The following is a 21,200-nucleotide window of genomic DNA, read 5'->3' on the forward strand; positions in this document are numbered from 1 at the left end:
GGCGCGGGCGGGCACATCCGGAGGGCAGGCACAGGGACCGGAGCAGGGGAAGGGGCCGCACTAGGGCTGGAGGGGCAACGCCGCTGCCATGGGGAAGTCAGATTTCCTCAGTCCCAAGGCCATCGCCAACCGCATCAAGTCCAAGGGACTGCAGAAGCTGCGCTGGTACTGCCAGATGTGCCAGAAGCAGTGCCGCGATGAGGTGAGACCGGCCAGGGGGTGACCGGGCCTGTGGCGGGGGAGCGCGGCGGGCCCCGACCCATCAGCGGGGCTAGCAATCCTCCATGGGGGACACGGAGGGATCCGTCCCCTTGCTGGGGAATCCCAGAGCCCTTAAGGAGGTCAGTACTTTTGGGAATACGCAGAGGGCGTCAGATCTCCTAGGTTAGGGTTCCCAATGCCCTTATGGGATCTCCGAACCCCCTTGTGAACGTCCCCAGTGCCGCTGAAGGTGACACGAAAGGGCTTATATCGCCCTTGGGGAGAACTGCCATCACCACAGAGGGAATGTGGCCTCATAACCTGCTAGAGGTCCCCAGTTCCCTTGGGGGTTCAGGTACAGGACTGGCTCAGATTCCCTTTGAAGGTGTCCCCAGTCGCCTTAGCAGGGTTCTAATAGCACCTGTGCGATGCGATCTCACTAGGGACCATCCACACCTCACTTGCCTGGAGCACAAAAAGCTCCATCTCTTTAGAGGAATATTGGAGAGGGTCCTTATTTTCCTGAGGGGGGCTGCAGTCCCTCTTGTATGGACTGTGGTCCTTCTGGGAGCAGATCGATGGGACCTGGAGAGTCCCCTGTTGTGAGGAGATCCTGTTGACATCCCTGATCCTTCATGGGAGAAATTGTCATCCGCTTTGGAGAAAGTGTGCTGGTGCTGATAACTCTTTGTGGGTGTTCAAATTGACCGATCAGCCCGGGGTGAGAGGGAGCACAGGGTGGCCCCAAAATCACTGGAAGGTTCAGTCCCTCAGATACACCTTGAAAGGCTGATGGGGTTAAAAATTAGGTGGGTCCCATCCACCTTACAGGAGAGTTGAGAGCAACCTTGATTTATGATTTCTCTTGGGAGCAGGGTGGTTGCAGCAACATGCCTAAGGTGGTACACACCTGGACACTGTGAAATCTCTTTTTATAACGTCATAGAATGGCTTAAGTTGAAAAGGACCTTTAAAGCTCATCTATTTCAATACCCCTACAGTCACCAAGGACATCTTCAACTGGATTGGGTTGCTTGGAGTTTCATCCAACCTGTGCTGGAATGTTTCTAGGGATGGGATATCTACCACATATCTGGGCAACTTGTGCTGATGTTTCCACACTGTGAAAAAGAAAACCTTCCATACATTTAGTCTAAATGTGTTTAAGTTTAAAACCATCACTCCTTGTCCTGTCGCAGCAGGCCCTGCTAAAAACACTGTCCCCACAAGGCTTCTTCTCCAGGCTGAACAACCCCAGCTCTCTTAGCCTGTCCAGATAGCAGAAGTGTTCTAGGCCTCTGATAATTTTTGTGGCTTCCTCTGGACCCACTCCAACAGGTCCACATCTTTCTTATATTGAGATCTCCTTTCTGATTCTGGTTCAGTTTCTTCCCTTCTTGTTCGTCTTATGAAAGCATATATTTTCTCTGAAGCCTCCCCCTTTTTTACACTTGTCTATTCACTTCGACCCAGATGCCTGTGGGATGTTACTGTCCTCTTCCTGGTTTCCGTCAGAGCTGTGCTGTAAAAGTACCTTCCCTTGGCTTAAGTGTGCTTTTAGTTTTTCATTCTCTGAAAATAGCCTCTTTAATATACTTCAGAGAAGTAAAGCATCCTGTGCATTTTTAATTGTATCATTCTCCAGCCATTGCTGTCTCACTCTTCCTCTCACCCAGGAAGTTCAAATCCTGTTCTCTTCCCAGTGGCTACAAGCGAAAAAAGCTCCATTCCTTTGCAGCTTTTGTAAGGGGGATGTGATTTCTTTGGAATGAAATTTGCTGTAGATCTCATTGTATTGTGATGAAAAAGCATGCATTATATTAGATAAAGAAATGTCAGAGGGCTTTTTTTGAGAAGCTCTGATGACTTCAACCCCATGCAAGAGCTGGACAAAGAAAGGGTCACATCTTGAACAGTTCAAGGACACCATCCCTTTCTTACATGTTTGGTGTCAGTGTTGGTCAGGTAGGGAAGCAGCAGATATTTCCAGTGCTGTTGCACAAGCACATGGTGGTTTCTTGGTGGACCTGAGTGGTGCCATATCTATCCTGTTTGATGAGTGTGGTGGTTTGGTGGTTCAAACGGTCACAATGAGGGACAAAGACGACTGCTGGAATGTCCTGTCTCATAACCCCTTTCACAATTTCTGTGGAGGCTTTTGGCTTCAGGGAGAGTTTTTCTTCTGGCTTGTCTCATCAGGAGGAACAACCACCCCTGTAGGCTATAGCTGAGTTAAGGTGTTTTCTGTGGAGCCTCCCAGAGAGTTCACTTGTAATATGTTATTTCTAATACTCTTCATCTCAGTGATTTTTTGCAAATTGAGACAGGGTCAGACAAAGTATTTATTTTTATTTTATAGAATGGCTTCAAATGTCATTGCATGTCTGAGTCCCACCAGAGGCAATTGCTGCTGGCTTCTGAAAACCCTCAGCAGTTCATGGATTATTTTTCTGAGTAAGTTTGCTGTATATTCTCACTGAGCTCTTAATTCCTGTGTCGGCAGGACCCCTAAGGCCCAGTCATGTCCCACTGAAGACACTTTATTCTGATACATTTTAGTTAGCACTTCTTCTGATAGCAGTTTGAAAATTTAGGTGATAGCACTTTCGAATGTATGTAAGAGGTTTCAGAGAGTCATGATATTTAATCAAACCTGGCAGTTTTATTCCATGTCTGAGACCTGTTTTAGGTAGATCTGTGTTACAAAGTATGTCACCCTTCCACCTTTGTCCAGTGACTGCCACACATGCAGAGTAACAAAGAGCAAAAAGACCCATTACAGAGAGATGTCAGGGATGTGACTAAACTTCCCAAGTTACCCTTAGCCTTTTGTCCAGCTGACCTGCATGACAGCTGGGTTGATTGGAGCTGTCTTCAGCATGAGTCTGAAGTGAAGCTTTGTACTCAAGCCCGTAAATTAGCAGTGAGATGAGTGATCAACCTACCCCATCTACCACAGCTGCCCTTTGTCCTGCCCTGGGCTTTGAGTCTGTCAGACTGGGAAGAGACCTGGTAATGAAATACCAGCAATTAGTGGGAAGTGTTTAGATTTCATTCTTTCCATTTTTCCCCTTTGAAGGGGCATTATCCTTGCAAAGACTTAACTTGTGTGTGCATGTGTATTACTGTGGTTCTTTGTGCCTGACTACTGCATTTAATGCTGCTGTGCTGAAAAAGGGAAATGAGTGTCTGAATTCTGTCCTGCTCAGTTCCAAATAATACTCATGTTTACATGGCAGATATTTAATTGCTAGTGACAGTAGAAAAATGACTTTGTAATAGGTGAAGTGTTACTAAAATATTTTTTGTCCCCTAAGGGAATTCCGAAATGATTTCCTGGAACTGCTCAGGAGGCGATTTGGTAAATATTTTACTGCTCGTTTGTTTATTTTTAATCATAGAATCATGGAGTGGTTTAGGTTGGAAAAGACCTTTAAGATCATTGAGTCCAACCATTGATCTAACGCTACCAAGTCTACTACTAAACCATGTCTGTAAGCACCACAGCTACACAGCTTTTAAATGCTTTTGGGGATGGTGGTTCAACCACTTCCCTGAGCAGCCTGTTCCAGGGCTTGACAACCCTTTCAGGGAACAAATTGTTCCTAATGTCCAACCTAAACCTCCCCTAGCATAACCTGAAGCTGTTTCCTATTATCCTATCATTGGTTACTTGGGAGTAGAGACCAACACCCACATCACTACAACCTTCTTTCATGTAGTTCTAGAGAGCAAGAAGGTTTCCTCTGAGCCTCCTTTTCTCCAGGTTAAACAAGCCCAGTTCCCACAGCCACTTCTTGTAGGACCCTTCATTGCCCTTCTCTGGACCCACTCCAGCAGCTCAATGTCCATCTTGTAGTGGGTGGCTCAAAACTGAACCTAGTATCCAAGGTGTGACCTCACCAATGCCATGTAGTGGGGGACAATCTCTGTCCTGTTCCTGCTCGTCACTCTATTCCTGATACAGGCCAGGATGCTCCTGGCCTTATTGGCCACCTTAGCACATTGCTAGCTTGTATTCGGCTGGCAATATGCCCAAGTTTCTTTTACGCCAGGTAGCTTTTAATGTCTTCTGTAAGTTCAGTGCAAGAAGTTTGGGTTGCTTTCTCCTAGATCCCATGTTGTTCTGTTTTTCAGGAACCAAGAGAGTGCACAATAATATCGTGTACAATGAGTATATCAGTCATCGTGAACACATCCACATGAATGCTACACAGTGGGAGACGCTGACTGATTTCACTAAATGGCTGGGGAGAGAAGGTAAACATGGTTGCTCAGAGTTGGGAAGTTTTAAAATCATTGGCTAATTGCATTGCTGATAAGTGATCAGTAAACATTTATGTTACTTATCCCATCTCCATTTTCTTTCTCCACCCCTTCTCCCCATATATTATGTTAACAGATGCCCCCACATATTTTTGTGCTAACCCTTAGGAATTTGCTTATGAAAAATGTCAGAAATCTGAGATAAAAGCGTCAGTCCTGAACCTTTCCTTCTTTCAACTATTGGTCTGTATTTACTGGAGGAGTTGCAAAATTCTAAATTGACTTCCAACGGTTGCCATTTAAAAATCAAACCTGATGATAGAACATTTCTTATGGTTACAGAATCCCCCTGTATTTAAGGTGACCACAAGCAAGCAGTTGTGTTCATCCTCGCCTAGTGAAAGGGTTAAAGCTTGACATCTGTAGTGTTGTGTTCAGTGGGAGGAAGAGAGATTAAACTGGGCTGTGGTATGACAGAAAGTTTACTTTGGCTCTGATTGCCTGTGCCTTACAGGATACATTTGTGAGTCACCTAGTGTTTAAAAAATCACTTTAGTGAGAGTTAGTAACAATAATGTAGCATAGTATAAGTTTCCTTTAGTGTGATGCTATTAGTGTGTGTTGTTTGTATATGTTAGATTTCTGTGCTTTATCTTGTGAAAACAGTGGGAAGGAAACTTTTTTTTCAATAAGGGAAGTATTTTAAAACACTCTGTCTGCTTTATTACATACTCTGGCCTGTTTCCAAGTAGGAACCTGTTAGCTGAAGGGCAGGAAAAGATATTAAGGACACTACTGACTAAAATCAATTTTGCCACATCAGTAAGGGGTACATTGCCTCTGGTAAAATATCTGTGGTGTGATAGTGAATATGAACTGTGAAAATTATATTTTCTTTATTCATTGCTTGCTTTTGTGAGTATTAATCTTTGTCTTGCACCAACTTTGTAGGTCTTTGCAAGGTTGATGAGACTCCCAAGGGCTGGTATATTCAGTACATTGATAGAGACCCAGAGACTATCCGCAGGCAACAAGAACAAGAGAGGAAGAAGAAACAAGATCTGGATGATGAAGAAAAAACTGCTAAATTCATTGAACAGCAAGTTAGAAGAGGTTTGGAGGGGAAAGAACTGGTGAGGAAAATCACCTTCTGCTCAGAACTCCTCTGGATTAAGTTAATGGCAAATTTGATGCTGCTGGTACCCTTGCACTGGTAGTTCCTTTGCACTCAGAAGGTGATGAGTAAGCTTCATGCTTCAGGTTACAAGCTCATCTGATTCAGGCTGGGGAGCAATGGGCATATATGGCTCCATTGCTGTTCTCTAAGCCAAAAGGAATAATCTCCTCCAGATAACTTAACTACCTTGTTTCTCTTGAAATTGCAGCCTGTTACATTTCCTTGACTTGTTGATGTTTTCTACAACTAATGGATATGAAAATCCTCTACAATTTCAAATGCAGAATAAATAAAAGAAAGCACAGGCTTCAGCTCATTTTAGATTTGATGTGATTTTGAAATAGTGGAATTGTGCCCTGTGGCCCTAGTGTCTGATCTTGGACATTTCAGACTTTGATTCAGCCTGCCTTCTTCTATACATGAATCACTGCAGCAGTTCACTTATGTTCTGAATTTTCTGTTGCACAGTTAATTTAGATTATATCCTGTTCTGGAGGAAAGCTTAGAGTTATCTTGTACCCAGCTGAAGTACTGAAGGAGTAATAACTACTGCTTTTCAAGTGATTAGTGGTTTAAAAATCACTTTTGAATTTAGGAATGCAGAGTGAACTACAGTAACCAGCATGGCACGCCTTCATTTGTAGTATTTCACAACTTCTAGGGCTGCAAATACCAAGTGCTTTGTGCAGTGGGGAGGCCGAGATAACCAGGGGTGGGCTGACATAATCAAATTCATATAGTGAAAAGTTTTATTTGGCTGGTGCTGGTATGTGATTTGGGATCTGTTTATCTGAAGTCACTCCATGGCTTCCATACATGTTGCCTGAACTGGAACCTCCCATTTGATCCCAGGTATTGATAGGTAACAGTTAAATGCTGTAGTAAACAGTTCCATTTTTTCTTAATTTAAAACTAATTGAAATTTAAATGGTCTGAGCTTTCAGTGCTAAAAATTTGGAAAGATTCCAGAATTTCCATCTTTGGTTATCAGTCTTTCCAGAAACCAGTCTGATAATGCTGGTTCAATTGGAAGGCCACTTTCATGCTGGAATCAAGCAAGTTTAGACATCATCTCTGTAGAGACTGTTAATTAGAGAATTTTACACAGGAGCCTGTAATGAGATAATGTTTTCAATTCATAATCCTCTTACAAATCAAGCCAGGTAGAATATTGCAGTTAGTTGTGGTAATCTCACAGTGGTCTGTAAAACTGAGCTAATCAATGATCACCAAAATATGATACCTTGGCTCAGTTTGCCATCTGACTCATGAAATGTGTTTTGTGTTCTTTTTGCAGGAGCAGCCAGTCTATACTGAACTGAACAGAGAAAATGAAGAAGAAAAAGGTAACCAGGTTTTGATACGTGTCATTTTCTAGCACCTATTGAAGCTGATTTTGTGATTAAAATGAGATGAGCACCGAGGCCTGCTCAGTGCCTCCTGAAGTGCTTTGAGACCAGTGATAAAGAGCTGTGGGATATGGAAATACAGAATATGCTTGCTTATAATGTTTAATGTAATTTATTTTAAAAGCTGAACCACACCATAGGTTGGTAAAGTTTCACATTTATGACCTTGTTCCATTTGCAGATTAAAAAAATTGTAACATCCTTCCATGCAGTTTGGTTTAAAGATAGCAATAGAGTAATGTCTTTTTATTTTTTAGTTGCATTTAATTTAAACAAAGGAGCAAGTACTTCAATAGCAGCATCTTCCAAAACAAGGTGAGAAAAGAATTTAAGGGCAACCCTTACTGTTGCAAAGCACTTGAATGACAATAGTGTTTGTGTGGGTAGGAAGGTGTGTCTTGTATTTGTAGTCTAATATCTCATCTTGTCATGTTATTCAAGAGGGGATACTGAGTAACTTCATGGTTTCTTTTGTATTTAAAATGAATGAATGGGACTATCTTAAATAAGTGCTGTGAAGAGCCTTGCTGAACTCACTGTGATTTGTGGCACATGCCCATAATGTAACAGGCAGTTACAGGTTCCTCTGAGTAGATTCTGTTATGTGAAAAGGTGGAGAAGGGATCCAACCAAAGCATTTGAAGTGAATGCCATTTAGTCCCATCTGCCTTCAATGAATGAATATCATGACTTGTTAAATTTGGTTCCTAAAAGGTTTGATTGCCTTGTCTAATTGCTGATCATTGTTTAAGAAGCTAAATCCATCTGATGTCAATATTTCTAAAGCTCCCAAATTAAACTGTCATCATGTAGCAGGACAAAAGGGATCAATAATGCAAACAGTACTGAGTATAGCAGCCTGTGAAGCTGTTGATGAGCAGTACGTCTTTTCATGGGGGGCAATGTTGTAATTAAATTTGTTGCAGGTAAAATGAAAGCTTTCCTCTCATCACAAGCTTAGCTCTCAGATAAGGTATCTGATGGGAGATATGCCAGGTAGAAAATGAGACAATAAAGTAGTTCTTTGCAATAATAGATACTGATTTCAGGCTTTGAGGAAAACTTGTAAATTATCCCCAAGCATTGAGCTGTGCTTAAGATGAGTCTGAAACTTAATTCAAACCCTCACTTGAGTAGTTTTGGTGAGGAGTACTTAAGGTGCTTACTAAAATTTGGCTGAATGTGAAATCTTGTATCAAGTAGTCTAATTTTTCCATAGCACCTGAGATAGACTTGTCTGTAAGCTTTGTAGTGGTTGTGTAGATGCAAAATTATTTCAGAGTTGTACATGGAAACTGCTTCCATCTGTCGGTGCATAGATGTGTTCTGCAGCTGGTGGCCATTACTGGGTATCAGTTGAGTTCAACTTGCTGCTCAGCACTCCAGTGTTAGCGATACTGTGATACTGTGTGCAGCAGGACTTTATGGTTTTCCATCTTCAGTGATCACAGCACAAGCTACAGAAACCTGGCACTTGTATCTCCTGAGTGGAGTTCAGAAATAGGACCAGGAGATTGTAGGTGGCAGAGTTCTGAGGGCATAAGTATTCTGCTAGTTGGGTGCAGAGATGGAGTTGGAGCCTTACCGAGAAGGGGAGTGAGAGGACAGGTGTGAGGGGTGAGGTGTGCTTCCCTTGAACATCTGTGTGGCTGACATAAAACTGAGATATGAGCCCAGAATCTGATGCTGACTGACCTTGAGCAGACTAGGAACTCTGGGCTTACTTTTTTCTCTCAAGAATTTAAATCTTCAAATCCCTGCTTAACTCACTCAGTGGACAAGATGAGAATTACTTCTAATTAAGGAGTGAGCAGAATCTGCAATCAAGGTCACTGCCTCTTGTCTGCAGTACTGCAAATGTACCAGCGTAAAGTCTCGTCCACACACTGATCAGCCCCCATCATGCACTGTTATATATAGTTTGAGTCTCCCCAGCCTTATAGTCCCAAAGGAAGATCCTCCAAAACTTGTTTGCTCTGATGGTTAGGATCTTGTCTATAATTTCACAGATAAATACAGTTATAGCCAGTTTAGCCCAGTTGCTTTCATGTTGGTACAGGTGTTTGACATAAATAGTTCTTTTTCCCCCTGGTGTTTGCTTTCTCGGACAGTGTATTTGTAGAGGACTCTCAACCTGGACCGTGCTGTATCAGAGGCCTGCACAGTGCTGGGCTCATCTTCCCATTCCCCTTATCTGCTGAATAGCCCTTCCCTGTCCTTGCTCCAGTTTGAGCTAATCTTGAACAGAGAAGCTGATGGAATTTGTGTATGCTGCAAGTGAAATGTCACCATACAAGGCATATAGAAGGTGTTAGTGCTTGTCTGTCTTGCTTCCAAGGATTGCTTTTGACTCTTTCATGACTGAGCCATAGGTAGCTGTCATCTGTGATTATAGCCTGTCCCCTTTCTGCTTTTGTTGTTCTTAAACAACTTTCAGTAGACAGAAGCTAATCAGAGTAAACTTTTAAAAGCGTGTGAGCTTGCTGTTGAATTTTGTGGGTCTTAAAACATGGTTTTCAAGATAACCCTGTTCTGTTTCCATGGCTGTTTCCTTCTTGTGTGTGGTGGTGAGAGAAGGTTCAGTTCTCCCTCCCCCACAAAGAAAAGAAACCACAGCTAGCTCAGTTGGAGGAGCAAAGGATATGCTATATTTACAAGCAGGATGAAATGCAGAGGGATATATACACAATATATACAGTATCTACAATATATACAGAAATATACAGCAAGGAAAGTAATGCAGAACAAAACTCCCTCCTCCGGACAGAGGAGGGTTCCCCCCCTGTATCCCCCTCTCTTCCCCCACCTCCCTTTTTTCCCAAAAAGGGTTAGAGAGAGAGAAAAGGATAATTATTAAGGAGGAAATTCTTGTTAGGCCCCAAAGCGCATGCAGGGATTAGTTTTCTTATCTCAAGGTCAGCTCCAGCTAGTTGCTCAGAAGCAGACAGGCTGGAAAGGCAGAACAGACTGGAACAGAGACAGATTCCAGCTGAACTAAAACGTAAAGTTGCATTTTACCTATCTACCAAGGAAATTAGTTTAGAATATCTGAATGTTTTCAAAATACTCATCCAGAGTGTTCCAGCACTGTCCCTTTCTTAAAGGCACAGCCTAGAACGGTCACATTGTGTCTTCCATACCAATGGCATACCTGAACAGTGTTGGTGGTCTCTCAATCTTTTCTCCCATGGTCTCTCAATCTTTTCTCCCAGGGTCTTTAATGAATATGTTAAATAAGAATTCTTTTAGTATTGACACCCAGGAATCCTTTAGTACCCTCACAGCTAGGTATTTACTGCCTAAATATAGGCACTGCAGTTCTCATGTTTTAATTACATGTTGGTCTTTATGAAATGCTATTTGAAGTACTGGCTATTTGATTTATGATTTAAGTGCTATTTTTGCTAGAACTCTGCTATGCAGATTATTCAGACTTCCTCTGAAATACAGTTTTTCTCTCAGTTTTGCTTCTGCCATTTCTATATCTTCATTCTTGTTACATATCTTCCCTGTGCTGGTATATCCAACATCCTCACCACAGGAAGAACATGGGATTTGTTGTAAGGCCATATTAATATTGCCTTGCTGTCCAGCTCACAGCATCCTCCTTCATCTTACTGGATGAGATAACACCTGTTTTTTTCTTTATACTGCATTGCAATATCTTTTATAAAAATGGTTTCACTCAAGTGGCCTTCTGGCAGTTCTTGCTTTCCCTAGGTGTTCCCTGATCCCCAAGATGTAACTTTTTGTGCTGATTGTTCTTTTTCTGTCATAGCTTGTAGGCTGTTGGCCTGTTTTGAATATGATTGTGAAGATGGTGTTTATCTGCAGCATGTGAAGCCATTTTGTGCAGATTCCCATGTATTTTTTTCCCTTAGATGGACAGGTTTAAGTATCTTTGTCTGGGAGGAGTTCTAGATGTCTATCACGTTTGAGAGTTGCTCTATTCAGATGGCTTCTCTAAAGCTGCCAGTTTGTCCTTTCACATTTAAAAACCTTATTTGCAGATTCTCCATTGAACTCAAGTCTCTTTGCTTTTGCTCTGGTGAGCTGATCATTAGGTTGTTTTCATTCTGCTGGACTGCTTGCAGCAAACCTCACTGGGCATGCTGCCAAATGCAATTCTAGAGAAGGAGGGAGGGCCTGCAAGGTGACTTGCACAACTGAAATTAATAGAGCAGCAGCAGGCCTTTCTGCATAACCAGCTCTTCAGATGCAGCTTGGTAGAGGAAACAATGTAAGATCTGCTGTGGAAACACCATCTTACTTTTCCAGCAGTGTCCTTGGACCAAATGCACTGAAGATGGTGGAAGGGGCAGTTAAAAGAAAAGAATCATCAGCTCATAGCTCTGGTCAGTCCAAAGAGAAAAAGAAGAAATCTGCACTGGATGAGATTATGGAGGTAATAAGTATGCAGAATGCATGTCTTTGTAACCCCATGTCCACTTTACCAGGGTATCCCTTTGAAGTGACCTCAGATCTTCAGTTCATATGGAATTCAGACTTTTATATCTTATCAGGCAAAATTTTTTCTTACTCATTAAAACTGGTTTCTACTGCTCATCTGTGCCTGTTCCCCAGACCACTGAGATGTTGGGAGTAAAGGCAAATGACAGATTTTGTAACCTAAGAAAATATCTAGAAACACTCAACAAAGCCCAAATATAAATCTCCATCATGAATTCATGAATCTCATCAGATTGATTTTTATGCAGGAAGCACACTCTGACTCAACCTTGTTTATGTAGAGGGGTTTTGTTGTTTTGTTCCTTACTTGATGCAGGGAGAATGGGTTCAGCTTACAAAGTTGTGGGAAAGCTGCAGTGAAAGGTGGAAGTAAATGTTAGTGTTATTTATTGTTGTTCTGTAGCTTGAAGAGGAGAAGAAAAGAACATCTCGAAGAGACTACTGGTTGCAGCCTGTAAGTGTCTTAAAAATGTTACTATTGTTACAGATGCAGGCAGTTTTGTATCTCTAAAGCTCCTGTTGTATTGTGCAAAGATCCAAAAGCAGATTCTAAACTAAATACGCTCTTATTTTCCAAACTGCCGAATGTGACATATTGCTGTGTCTGGGAGGAATTACTCCTCTGGTTGAGCATCATCTACAGCCTGAAGCACCTTACCTCAGATGGGATGGAAATCTTTAAAGAGGTGATACTGTGAGTCTTGACAGGTCATGTTTAAATCATGGTATCAGCTCTCCACATAGAGGTTAACTGACACAGAGATGTCTAAATCAACAGCAGCCTTTGAGCTGGGAGCGCTCCCCTCAACTTTTACTTTTTGACTGGACTTCCAGATCAAGACATCCTGCCCGTGACCCATTGTGAGCTGACACATCATGACCTGAATTCAAGTGTAACTGTATTTGTAAACAACAAAAAAAGTCTGGAGAGGTGCTACATTGAAGCAATAATTTGAGGATAAAGATGAATTCTTGAAAGCTGAGTCTTTTCTCTGTGCTTCATTCATTCCTTCCCTGTGCTGTACAGCCTGGGGCTGCAGGCAGAGTGACCTGAGTGTACATTTAGTTTAGCCTCTGTTGCTCTTTGTGTATTTTGGCATTTTATGTTTGTGTTTTTTCCCCTAATCTTCCAGGAAATCGTTGTAAAAATTGTAACAAAAAAACTTGGGGAGAAGTATCACAAGAAGAAAGGAGTTGTTAAGGTAAAGTGTGCAGCAGGAAGCATGTGGCATTGGTTGGGCTTTTCTGCTGTCAGATGACTTCTGAAGTTCTATTTCATTGTATGATCTATTCAGCCTTATTCAGTCAACGCTGGCAGGACCTGAAACACCACCTTAACTGTACTAGGACTTCATATGGGCTGGAGGTGAATCTCTGATTTGGTTTGATGTCATTTACTTGGTGATCCTTTCTTAAGCGCTGTTTTGTCATGCATATTGTGTTCCTGTTAATGCGTCCATCTTGGAGGGCAGTCACTTTGTCAACGTGATGTAACTGAGAGCTGTGCGAACAGGTTTTAATCTCAGACTGGTCAGTTTTGCACTGATATTTAAGGAGGCTTGGGGGATACCTTCTCACACTCTACAACTCCCTGAAAGGATGTTGGAGTGAGGTGGGGGAATTGTTCTCTCCTCCCAAGTAACAAGTGACAGGATCAGGAAATGGCATCAAGTTGCATCAGTGGAGGTTTTGATTGAACATTATGAAAAATTTCTTTACTGAAAGGGTTGTCCAGCACTGTAACAGGCTGCCCAGGTAAGTGGAGTCACCATCCCTGGAGGTGTTTAAAAGATCTGTAGATGTGGTGCAGAGGGATGCGGTTAGCAGCAGACTTGGTAGTGTTAGGTTACTCATTGGACATAATAATCTTAAAGGTCTTTTCCAGCCTAGACGATTCTATGATTTAAGCAGCGTTTGAACAAGGTCCCATTTGCATGTGAAATTTTCAGGCTGTTAGCCTTGCTCTGTTGTTTGGAAGTGCTTTCTTTTATCCACTGCCAGGGGAATGATGTACCAGGTAGTCCAGGGTTGAATAGTCTGGCAAGAGTGCCAAAGACAACACCCAAATGTGTTTTGAATAATTGACAAGAGTGCATAGGGCTCAAAATCACAGCTTTTTTGGTTGATGTGTGGAAGGTTTATGAGTCTCAATGGATGCCTTCCACTGAGCTCTGAATATGACAGGTGGAATATGGTTTATGCTAGGTGCATAAACTCAGTCACCTCACTGAGAGGTAGTATTGCAGTTATCACCAGGTGGTTTCCAGCCAGCTTATTTAGACTCCTGTGAGGGAAAGAAACCTCTAATTTACTCTCCATCTCTGAAAAGTAGCTGAAGTAGCTGACCTGAAGGTTGACAAAGCCTTCAAAAAAGGCTGAGACACTTGAGGCTGGAGAAGAGAAGGCTCCAGGGAGACCTTGTGGCCTTTCAGTACCTAAAAGGAGCCTATAAGAAAGATGGGGTAGAAGTGTTGATCAGGGACTGTAGTGATTTCAAACAGAAAAAAAAGTAGATTTAAGTTAGATATTAGGGAGAAATACAGAAGTACTGCGAGGGATGTGAAACACAGGTTGCCCAGGGAGGCATTAGGTAGCCTGGGCCTGGAAACATTTCACGTCAGGTTGTTTGGGACCCTGAGCAGCCTGACCTAGATGCCCCTGCTGACTGCAGTGGTGTTAGACTAGATTACCTTTAAAGGTCCCTTCCAACCCAAATCATTCTATGATTCTATGAAAATTAGTGGTCTCATAGACCAGTCATTGATGTTGAAGAGGGGCTCTTTATATCTAGCCTGGATGTCAGGGTGTGGCCAGTCAGCAGTTTGTGGAAGCTGGATGCTTTTAGGACATCTCCAAAGTCCTTGCTGCTTTTGAAAGTGTAGAAGGACCCATTGTTACGAGTTTGTTAATGTAAAAGTAGAGAAGTAAACACAAATGCAGAGAAATACTTTATTTTTCTGCTTGACCTCTCCCTTTCACAACAGGAAGTGATTGACAAATATACAGCAGTGGTGAAGATGATTGATTCTGGGGACAAACTGAAGCTTGATCAGACGCACCTGGAAACTGTAATACCCGCTCCAGGTAGGGTGGTTTGGTTCATTTTCAGCTTAGGTTGTCACCGCAAAACTTACGTTTCAGTTCTTTTAAACTGAAAGTATCCTAAGAGCCATCTTGCCCTTGGGACAGCCTTTCCTAAGCTTCTCTGATCATTTACCAAATATCTCTGGTTACTTTCTAGGGAATTTTTACATTGATTGTGCTTTCAGTCTTCACAGTCCCTTCTTCTCATATGAATTGGTTCTTTTCTGTAAAGACACAAGTGCTTTAGGAATCAGTTCATTTGACAAGATGAAAGCATCTCTCTTCAGCTGCCAGGAAGCATTTCAGAGCCCTACAGATCTCTTGGTCATATTTATGCTGTATCTTCCTTCCAAAGTTGTGCCTTGAATAGCTGTGGGCACTTGGCAAAGCTTACTTTATCTCCTGTTCGGTTCTTTGGCTGATGGTGCACACTAATGTGTATGTGCAGCATCTCACCAGCAGTTCAGGAAACAGGGTAGTAGTAAGCAGAACAATGTCAGTGTGGAGGGAAACAGGATGTAGGATTTGGGGGTTCACTTTTAATTTTTTTTTTTCAGTAAACCTGATGCATTCTGCATTTCTGAGCTGGTGAAGAGCTAGCTGATGGTGTTTGTGAGTGCTCTTTGGTATTTGTAGGTGACCTCTGCCCATGCTTGCACTGGGATTAATGTCCTAAGGAACTGCCTGTGTGAGACAAAAGGCAAAATCAAAGTGCACTGAGCCATTGGCACAAGGAATGGGATGTGGAAGAAATAGCTTTGGCCTCTTTTTGCCCCTCTACTCTGCTCTGGACCTGTTGGAATGGGTCCAGAGGCTGCCACAAAAATGGTCAGAGGGCTGGAACCCCTCTACCATGAGGACAGGCTGAGAGAGTTGGGGCTGTTGAGCCTGGAGTAGAGAAGGCTCTGGGGAGACAGCCTTCTAGTACATAAAGAGGACCTATAAGGGAGATGGGCATAGTCTTTTTAACAGGACCTGTTGTGGCAAGACAATGAGTGATGGTTTTAAACTAAAAGAGGGGGAATTTAGACTAGATCTAAGGAAAATACTTTTTACAGTGAGGGTGGTGAAACACTAGCTTGGATTGACCAGTAAGGTGGTAGAAGCCCCATCCCTGAAAACATTCCAGGTCAGGTTGGATAGGGCTCTGTGCAACAGGGTCTAGTTGCACAGAGATGTCATTGCTCACTGTGGGGAGGTTGTACTAGATGACCATTAGAAGTCCCTTCCAATGCAAGCCATTCTGTGACCCTGTGAATCTATGATTCTTTCCCTGATGCTATGTCATTGGTGTCTGTTTTCTTGTTTCTCATTTCAGGCAAGAAAGTGATGGTATTAAATGGTGGGTACAGGGGAAATGAAGGCATCTTGGAATCTATCAATGAGAAGAAGTTTTCAGCAACCATAACCATCGACTCTGTAAGTATCAGACACTGCAGGATCTCATTTGTGTGGAGTGCTTTTCATCAGTGCTTTGGAGAGCTTTCACAGAGACAGATTGTGTCATTAATCTTACAGGTGGGATTTAGGGCAAGCAAAATGTGTGGTCACCCCACACCTATTCCCAACCAGCCACATATTCCCCGTTGCTGACTAAGGCTTTGCTGTCTACCTTTAAAAAGATGCCAGGATGCTGAATTTAGCAAGTTTTGAACTTGAAAGAGACCTGCAGAATGTTTTGTGTGTTTGTTTTGATGGTGGCTGTTGTACTGTTTTATGGGAAGGTAAAAATGTGAAGTATGCAAGGAGGTGAATTTTCTCCTGCTTTTTCCAGTCTGAATGTGAGGCTTTATGTGCTTATTTGTTGTCTTGTTCATGGTTAACAATTCTGTTTGGGTTTCTGTTTGGGGGTTTGTTTGGGTTTTACTTTTCTTTGGGCTAAAGTCAGGCCACATCATTGTGTCTGTGTAGTTTCTTGCTGCTTTGTTCTCCTCTGCAAAACCAATCTTTAAACACATTGGTACAGCAGAGAGGATGCTGGCTCAGAGTCAGATTTCTTAAACATAGCTTGTAGGAGAGAGACCCTGTTAGGATCCCATTCAAAGAAGGGCTGCAGAAACTCAGCCAGTATTTGATTCTGGAGAACTACTTCTTAGTTCACAGTGAATTCATTAAAACCATCTATTTATGTTTGACCCCAAATTGCAAGGAGTTTAACCCAAAAAGTACTACAGTGACAAGATTCCTGGAACAGTGTTGAGGCACTGTCATAGCTGGAAAATAGTGAAACAGAAAATACTGTGTTGTGAGCAACTCCCAGACCTGCAGTTTTTGGGATGCATTCTGCTGTGCATCTCCTGTACGATTCCATGTGTGGCTTTTAGACAGAGGACTTGAAGAGAAAAGCAGTTGGTGTGCTCTTAATGTTTCCAGCACTGGGTAAAAATGCAACTGCAATTTCCAGTGGAGTTCACTTTGGCTGTGCTTCGGGAAAGGTGTCCAAGTGTGGTGAGATTTCATACAGCCCCTTTAGGTACCTTACTTTGAGCTCCCAATTAGGAATTCAACAAACAAACAAGTTTGTATTTTGATCTTCTTCTACCATGTTATTCTCCAGGGGCCTTTAAAAGGACGCCGAGTTGAAGATATCCAGTATGAAGACATTTCCAAACTTGCCTGAGGCACTGATTGTGGATCAGAGAAGATTTTGGTTCCCCAAAACACCTTTCTGGCATCTTGCAAGCAGACACACGACTCTACTATGTCAGAGTTTTAATTGTGTGTGCGTATGTTTATAATGTATATAGAAATTAACCACAAGCAAACTGGGTTTATTTAAAAATCACTGTGGATTTGTTACATAAAATGTTTGTGGAAGTTTTATCCGTGGAGATATTTCATCTGATTATATATCAAAGCCATCTTTTATAATATTTGGTTCATTTGCCTTTTGTAAAACACAGAGGATAGCTGGAAGCTGGAGTATTTTACTTAATGAAGTACTGTAGCAGGTCCTTAAGAGAGAGAATTGGCTACAAAGAAGTGCTTCAGGCAGGCAGCCTGCGCTGGAGCCAGTGGAGCCTAAATAACACACTTCTCAGTCTGCAGGCAAAATTGAGTTCTGGCTGCAAGAACAAGGGAATGGATTAAGAGGATAGCAGGGAGGTAACAATGCTGCAAGGGTTTATCCTAGGTGTTGTGGGGCTGGTCTTGTTTATTAAGTGCTGTCACCAACTTGTTCTTGGTTAGCACACTGGCAATAGTAGAATGCAGGTCATCACTCCTCCACCTTCTTATTTGTCAGGATTCCTCATAATGCTGATATGCAATTTGTATTCATATGGAGTTCAAGATGGGTGTTACCTCAGGGTTTTTTTAGGGTGCCAGCCATGGCACATGCAGGTACAAGTTGCTCTTTGGATTTATAGAGCCTTTTCTTTTGTTCATGCTTCCATGTTTGCTCTGTCACAAGAAATAACATTGCTCATGCAAAGTGATGTAGCATTGCTCTTCCGTTTGCTAAAGAATGTCACATTTTGTACAGTGTTTAATTTCTAAAGCAGTTCAGGAATAAACCTGAAGCTTTCTTAGGTTGGTGTCTTTCTTCTCAGGCTTGATGGGGCTCTGAGTAACCTGATCTGCTTGGGGGTGTCCCTGCTCACTGCAGGGGAGTTGGACTTGATGACCTTTAGACATTCTTTCCAACCCAAACCATTCTATAATTTGATCATTCTATGATTCTCAGCATTTTAAACACACGGGGGTCTGTTGGGTTATATCCACCAGAGCACAGCAGTGCCCAGCTGCTGTGCTGCCTCATTTGTGTAAAGGAACCATAGAAGTTGTCCTAGGCAATGCAAACCATCCCTTGATGGTCCAGTCTGTACCTGGCCAGGTTGTGTGTCTCTGGAGAAAAGAAAACCAATAGCCCACATACCGTTCAGAGAAGATCTCAGCTGAGAGTTGAAGAGGACAGAATGTTCTTGTGATTTGCACCAGTTACATTGCAGTTTAAAAATGCAAGGTCACTGGAAGCAAAAGTTGGTGTTTGTTGTCCTTTTGCTTCAAAGGTTCCCTGTCATGGTGATTTGTGGTTTCCAGGGGACCCCTGCAGGAAAACTGAAAGACTGCAGAGATTTAGTGAACCCTCTGTATTTCAGCAGCCTGGAATAACCTCACACAGGATGTCAAACATCTTTCTGGGCATCCCAGCTGTAAATGGGTCACGTAAACAGCTCTGCCCTTTCCCAAAGAACAGGTACTGAGTTAGAAGAGGTATGTAGGAGATTCATGAGCATAAGTGAAAGAACAGCTTCTGTATCACGACATAATTATACCTAATATTCTGGAGCCTGAAAGAGTGGATATAATAGTTCTGTTAAATAACAAATTTGCAGAGAAGACCTGAGAATGATTATTTGCTGCGTGTATTCACCCACAAGCTAAGAAACAGTCAGTGGGGTTACTGGATTAGGGGATTTAAAGACCCATCCTGCAGGTTTTTCCTCCCCAGGCAGAGCCTTGTTAAACTGGAGAAAGTGCTGCAGGATGTTGTGGAGGCCAAAGCTAATCAATGAGAACAAAGAAGCACTGAATGGTTTATAGGAAAGTTGCTTTTGTGTTTCTGAGAGTTAATTTGAACAGATACTTAAAACAGATTGATCCTCTCACTTCTGACATCATGGCTGCAGGGAAGATCATGTGCCAACCTTTAGTTTGTAAGTGATGGAGACAAGTTCAGAATGGCAAATAGCTTACTTTGAGCCCCCTTCCTAAATTAGGTCTGCTGAGAAGAGCCTGGCTAACATTTTTTTCTAAAGTTGCTGGAAAGTAGAGTTTTAAATCACAGAATGGTAGGGATTAGAAGAAACTTCTGTAGATCATCTAGTCCAACCACTCTGCTGAAGCATGGTCACAGATTCATCTCCAGGTGGGTTTTGAATGTCTATAGAGAAGGGGACTCTACAGCCTCTCTTGGCAGCCTCTTCCAGTATTCTGTCACCCTCACAGGAAAGAAGTTTTTTCTCATGTCCAGATGGAACTTCCTGTGTTCTAGTTTGTGCCCATTACTCCTTATCCTGTCACTGAGCATCATTGAAGAGAGTCTGGCCCCAGCCTCTTAGCTCCTGCCCTTTAGATATTGATAAGATCCCCTCTAAATTTTGTCTTGTCCAGGCTGAACAGCCCCAGGTCTCTCAGCCTCTCCTGCAGAGATAGATACTCTGTAGGTACCTACACAGACATACTTGTTTCACAAGTGATCTCATTAATAGCTGAACACTGTTCAAGAGTGTGGCATCTTTTGGGAGCTATTCCTTGGAAGGGAAGTTTTCATAATGGTGATCTCTGTATAGTCTGAATGCTTCTGACTTTCCAAGATTTGTATCTGTGTAAATTCCACTGTGTTGACATCCCAAAAATCAGGCTGGAGGCTGTCTTGGACTCAGGTAAGTAATTTTCCTGCCCTACTGCAGTATCACCTATTTCAAGGACATTCCTCACCACTAATTAACTCATCCTTAAAAACTGGAGACTCTTTGTGGTGCCCATTGTGAAGCCAATATTCCACTTCTGTTAAATTTCCGTTATGTAGAATTACAGAAATGTTGAGGTTGGAAGAGACCTTTGTGATCATCAAGTCCAACTGCTTGCCTGGAGCTCACAATCCCACCTCTACTACTACTATCACTAAACCACATCCCTCAGCACCACATCCGTGCATCTTTTAACTGCCTCTAGGGATGGTGACTCCACCACCTCCTTGGGCAGCCTGTTCCAGTGTTTGATAAATCTTTCTATGAATAAACTTTTCCTAATATCCAACCTGAACCTCCCCTGACACAACTTGATGCCATTTCCCTTTGCCCATGCGTGTGAGAAGAGACCAACTTCCACCTCACTCCAGCCACCTTTGAGCTTGTTGCAGAAATTGATAAGGTCTCCCTTGAGTGTCCTTTTCTCCAGGATAAACAACCCCTGTTCCCTCAGCTGTTTCTTGTATTCAAGGCCCTTCACCAGCTTAGTTGCTCTTTGACCTTCTTACAGTGAGGAGCCTCACAGTATATGAGGTGTGGCCTCACGAGGGACTCTATGCACACCATATGTTCAACCAGACACGGGAAGTGCTAGATACCTGCTACAGTCCAGTATGTCACTTTATTACAGATTTCTTTTAACAGAAAAAGCAAATCCCTAGGAACATTATTTTGGCCAGAAAGGGAACATTGCTTTGAAACACCGGTCCTTTATATGCAAGTGGTGATTAGGTCATCTTCAGCTTACTTGGCTTGATAACCTGGCAGACACCCTTTGAAAGAGTTGTTTGGGGGGGAAGGAGCAGATAATTATTTTTTTTTGGTCATAAAATGGCTTCATGTTGGAGCATTCAGGGTTTCTTCAGAAAGCTGTAGAGGTGGGGAACAAGGTAATCTTTGTAGTGGCCATCTATGAAACCTTTCCCACTGTTGTGCACAAACCAGCATGGCACATCAGTCCCAAGCTGACGGTCTGTCCTGTAGTCCTTCTGCAATCCCCTGTGAGGAAAAGGCCATCCAAAATGAAGGTCATGGCATGACAGATAGACAAGGCATCAATAATCATAGAATCACAGAATGCTTTGGGTTGGAAGGAACCTGAAAGATAATCTAGTTCCA

The 21,200-nt window shown here is 42.5% G+C and overlaps 2 protein-coding genes across 3 annotated transcripts in view; one reads left to right on the forward strand and one right to left on the reverse strand.

Annotated features, from left to right (window-relative positions):
- Nucleotides 1-29: 29 nt before the first annotated feature.
- On the forward strand, nucleotides 30-20,970 carry KIN (Kin17 DNA and RNA binding protein). Of its 2 annotated transcripts, none has more exons than XM_068168747.1 (13): nucleotides 30-202; nucleotides 2,561-2,655; nucleotides 3,519-3,562; nucleotides 4,339-4,461; nucleotides 5,419-5,600; nucleotides 6,942-6,990; nucleotides 7,311-7,368; nucleotides 11,332-11,458; nucleotides 11,927-11,977; nucleotides 12,657-12,725; nucleotides 14,508-14,607; nucleotides 15,926-16,026; nucleotides 17,165-20,970. In XM_068168747.1, the coding sequence occupies exons 1-13, from the start codon at nucleotides 89-91 to the stop codon at nucleotides 17,225-17,227; spliced, it is 1,176 nt and encodes a 391-aa protein (XP_068024848.1). In that variant the 5' UTR covers nucleotides 30-88; the 3' UTR covers nucleotides 17,228-20,970. The 2 variants fall into 2 exon arrangements, with proteins under 2 accessions (XP_068024848.1, XP_068024860.1); XM_068168759.1 differs by having other exon boundaries at nucleotides 11,335-11,458.
- Nucleotides 20,685-21,200, reverse strand: part of ITIH2 (inter-alpha-trypsin inhibitor heavy chain 2) — a 34,225-nt gene continuing 33,709 nt past the window's right edge. Inside the window, exon 21 of the mRNA XM_068168734.1 lies at nucleotides 20,685-21,080. Within this exon, the coding sequence (XP_068024835.1) occupies nucleotides 20,933-21,080 (148 nt within the window). The 3' untranslated portion in view covers nucleotides 20,685-20,932. The remainder of the gene's footprint in view (nucleotides 21,081-21,200) is intronic.

This window comes from Melanerpes formicivorus, unplaced genomic scaffold (genome assembly GCF_026170545.1).
Source record: "Melanerpes formicivorus ecotype bairdi unplaced genomic scaffold, bMelFor1.0.p_v2 SCAF_3, whole genome shotgun sequence".
NCBI lineage: Eukaryota > Metazoa > Chordata > Aves > Piciformes > Picidae > Melanerpes > Melanerpes formicivorus.